Here is a 3,297-nt window from a genome sequence, read left to right as displayed (position 1 = left end):
AAAAATAAACCTGTTCTATGTATTGATGTACATAAAAAAAATTATGCGCCAAAGAATCACGTAAAATTTAATTTATTTTCTATAAAATACAGAAAAGGACACATTTGATTTTAATAGATGTATTAATTAAAATGTTGTGTTGTTTCATTTCAAAAAAGGATTTATAAAGTAATCAGTCTTTGTTAAAGCTTATAAATCTACTACCAGCTTTTTATCTTAGATAATACTCAATACTGTACCGAGCTTTACATGTATAATATAATATTTGTTTTACTCATTGAAATTATTATAATATATTTTATTATTATGTGTCTAATGTTTTAAGGTTATACCTAATCAATAAGACAATAAAATTATTTTTCTTATAGATATTAACTGTTGCTCTGATGTTTGCTTCGAAGTCTGCATTACTATTTGTTGTGGCTGTTAGAAAATGGAAAAAATAAATTCACTAATCCTGTGGACACTTGAAGAATGCTTTAACCAAAAAATTGTACTTATTAATTTACATTTAATTCATCAAATTGTACCATAACCATCATATTATGTACCTTCTATGTTTTCAAGGTATCAAAGTTTCGATTTAAACTAATATTTGAAAAGACAATGTTTATATATTTGTAAAAGAATAAGAATGATGCTTGTGTGGACTGTGATGAACGGCAATTCATGTATTAATAATTTGTATCCTGTATTACCTATAAATCATTTATTGTATATAATACAAATTTAAAAAATACAGTATGTGTGTTTAATTTATCTTTGGAAATTAATGTGATATTTTATTAAATATTATTGACTATAGTGAATGTGAAAATTAGAAATATTTAATATTACATAAAAGGATGTCAGTGCACTATCTGTTTACTCTCTCAAACCTAAGCACATTTTTTTTTTAAGTACAATATAGAACCAATCTTATGTAGTTAGCCTTAATATTAGGGTGAATTGACCTGTTAACAAATTTAAAATTTGAAGTTAGGACTAAAACATTTTTAGTGTTTATAATTTTGTTTTTATTTTATTTTAATTCAATTTCAATTTTGTTGAAAGTTATGAATATTGAGTATATAAAATATCAAAATTAAAAATGCTCAAGTTGCAGAAAAATTAAAATATTGTAAAAATGCAAAAACAAATACAAACACAGGTAGTATCCTTAACTGGAAATTTGACAATAGGTCTAATCAATATAATGAACACAGATTTGTTATATTGAGCGTGGGTTCAAGAAAAAACAAATCTAACTACTGCCATTACCATATATAACAGTTATCACCTATAAGGTTAATATAAATTAATTTTACTGTATAAAAGATGAAACCAAAGCATACAGCTATTATCAGTTTTTATTCCTTTAGAATTTTACAAATATAATATTAGGAACCAAATGTCATTTTTTTTCTTTAACTTTATTAATTGCTTAAAAACTGCTGTTTATAGTGGTTAATTATCAAAAAATAACTTATTTATATTGTAAATTTGTTCATATATCTGAAATTGTATTACTTAAATTGATTAATAATTAGTCATTCGGCGCCTGGATTTTTTTATCCTGAAAAAAAATTAATATTAATCAGAGTAAAGATAATATTTCTTACTAATTCCGTAATATTAAACTCAAAACAATACCTTTTTGGTCCTTTTACAAAGCACCAGTCTACACTAATTTGCTGTCCCAAAATGTCGGTATTATTCAGTCCTTCACGTGCTCGAAAAGCTTCCTTATATGATTCATATTCAACTAATGCATAACCCTTCAAAAAGGACATTTAAATATTGATACATTTAAACTAAATAATAGTAATTACTTTTAAAAATCCGGTTCTACGGTCCAAATTTAAATGTAAGTTTTTAATTTTTCCAAACTCAGCAAATTTATCATGCAAATCATCTTCTTGGGCTTCTTCGTGTAAAGAAGAAATGAACAATATCCAGCCTTCAACCGCTGTAAAGAAATTTGAGGAATATTAATAATAAATCAACAATATATAACTTATGTAAAATTACATCTTTGGGGTCCAGGTCCATCGTCATCAGCTTGATCGACGGAATCAAATTCCATGGCTTCATCTTTGATGTTGTCTCTTTTAGATTTGTCTTCAAAACCCCGTCCTTTTCTTCTTCTAGCTTTTTCTTTAAGCTTAGAAACTCCCTCTAAAAATAATAAATTTAGTTGCATTTGTTTTTCACCTTTTAAATTATATAAATTTGGTTAAAATATAATTTTACTTATGCATACATGCAGTGGCGCCAAATGCGTATTTTTTATGGGGCGATTCACCCCAGTGTTTGCATTGTGATAGTTGAATTTACAATATAATCATGTGGGTGGTGGTGGTAACTAATTTTTATACTTTGCCCCACCAAATGAAAAACAAGTCAGCGCCACTGTATACATGGATGTGGTAGCCAAATTGGGATAAACTAACTTTAAAGGTAATGGTTTTTATTATACATCAAGTAAGCGTTACACTATTATTTAACATTTTAAATTATTATATCCTTATGATACACTAAGATCAAGGTTCAGTTGGGCATAATACTTCAATAATTGTTACTGAATATTATTATAAATATATTGATAAAATTATGATTGTATTAAACATTTATTAATCAATTAAAGCAAGAAATTAAAGAATTTAACCACATAGATTAGGTGAGTGTTCAATATAACATAGGTATATACAATTTTTAAAAGTAATTTGATGGTCGTAACATAAACTTGATTCATATTATTATTAAATCCTGAACTTATGATAAATAATATGAATGAATCTATTTATGACTACCTAGATTCCAGAAGAATTATTCATGGGTTACCTATGCTGTTAATTACTATAGCTTTTTGAATATTTTTTTAATGTTATTTGCTTTAAGTTTTTATTATATTACCATCATCTTCTTCCACAAACTCTTCAGCATTTAAGTCTAAAACATCAGCCATTATAAAACGTACCTACAACAGATGACCTGCACTAAAATATTTTAGTTAAATCTAATGAGTTCAGAGTTGTCGTACTTATAGTACTCAAGTACAAAAACAAATTACAAAATATTGTGTTTATTATCTAAGCCCTAAGCGTTTAGCGTAATAATTTTTTTTATCATCCAATATCCACGGTCTTATCTATGATTACAACCATGACAAAATAGATTTTTTTGTCATGATTATAACGGCAATCATGGACTACTACACTGGACTGGAAACGAGACGTTTACTAGTGATGGGCGCAACCGACTAGTTTTGACTATCGATTGTCTATCGATAGTATTCAAAAACTACCGAGTGATTTT

General features: G+C 26.6%; 2 protein-coding genes across 3 annotated transcripts in view; one reads left to right on the top strand and one right to left on the bottom strand.

Moving 5' to 3' along the window:
• The window catches only part of LOC100568597 (thiamine transporter 1), a 5,702-nt gene extending 4,963 nt beyond the window's left edge, over positions 1 to 739 (top strand). The window contains exons 5-6 of one of the 2 annotated variants that reach the window (XM_016806712.2): positions 369 to 493; positions 568 to 739. In XM_016806712.2, the coding sequence (XP_016662201.1) occupies positions 369 to 446 (78 nt within the window). In that variant the 3' untranslated portion in view covers positions 447 to 493; positions 568 to 739. Of the gene's footprint in view, positions 1 to 368 lie in introns of both variants that reach the window. The other variant, XM_016806711.2, reaches the window with a different exon arrangement.
• A 592-nt stretch (positions 740 to 1,331) lies between these two features.
• On the bottom strand, positions 1,332 to 3,200 carry LOC100166346 (RNA-binding protein 8A-like). Its single transcript, NM_001162764.2, has 5 exons — positions 2,896 to 3,200; positions 2,011 to 2,157; positions 1,812 to 1,948; positions 1,633 to 1,757; positions 1,332 to 1,555 (listed from the first exon to the last, which is right to left on the bottom strand). The coding sequence occupies exons 1-5, from the start codon at positions 2,945 to 2,947 to the stop codon at positions 1,519 to 1,521; spliced, it is 498 nt and encodes a 165-aa protein (NP_001156236.1). The 5' UTR covers positions 2,948 to 3,200; the 3' UTR covers positions 1,332 to 1,518.
• Positions 3,201 to 3,297: the final 97 nt, after the last annotated feature.

This window comes from Acyrthosiphon pisum, chromosome A1, assembly GCF_005508785.2.
Source record: "Acyrthosiphon pisum isolate AL4f chromosome A1, pea_aphid_22Mar2018_4r6ur, whole genome shotgun sequence".
NCBI lineage: Eukaryota > Metazoa > Arthropoda > Insecta > Hemiptera > Aphididae > Acyrthosiphon > Acyrthosiphon pisum.
This window is presented reverse-complemented; position numbering and strand designations above follow the sequence as displayed.

What these genes read in the sequence shown, in the direction of transcription:
- LOC100166346 (NM_001162764.2), bottom strand. Translation starts at nt 2,947, where the DNA reads ATGGCTGATGTTTTAGACTTAAATGCTGAAGAGTTTGTGGAAGAAGAT. An exon ending in GTTTGTGGAAGAAGATGATG is followed by an intron (nt 2,158 to 2,895) that starts GTAATATAATAA and finishes TATTATTTTTAG; the next exon opens with AGGGAGTTTCTAAGCTTAAA. An exon ending in TGGACCTGGACCCCAAAGAT is followed by an intron (nt 1,949 to 2,010) that starts GTAATTTTACAT and finishes ATTTCTTTACAG; the next exon opens with CGGTTGAAGGCTGGATATTG.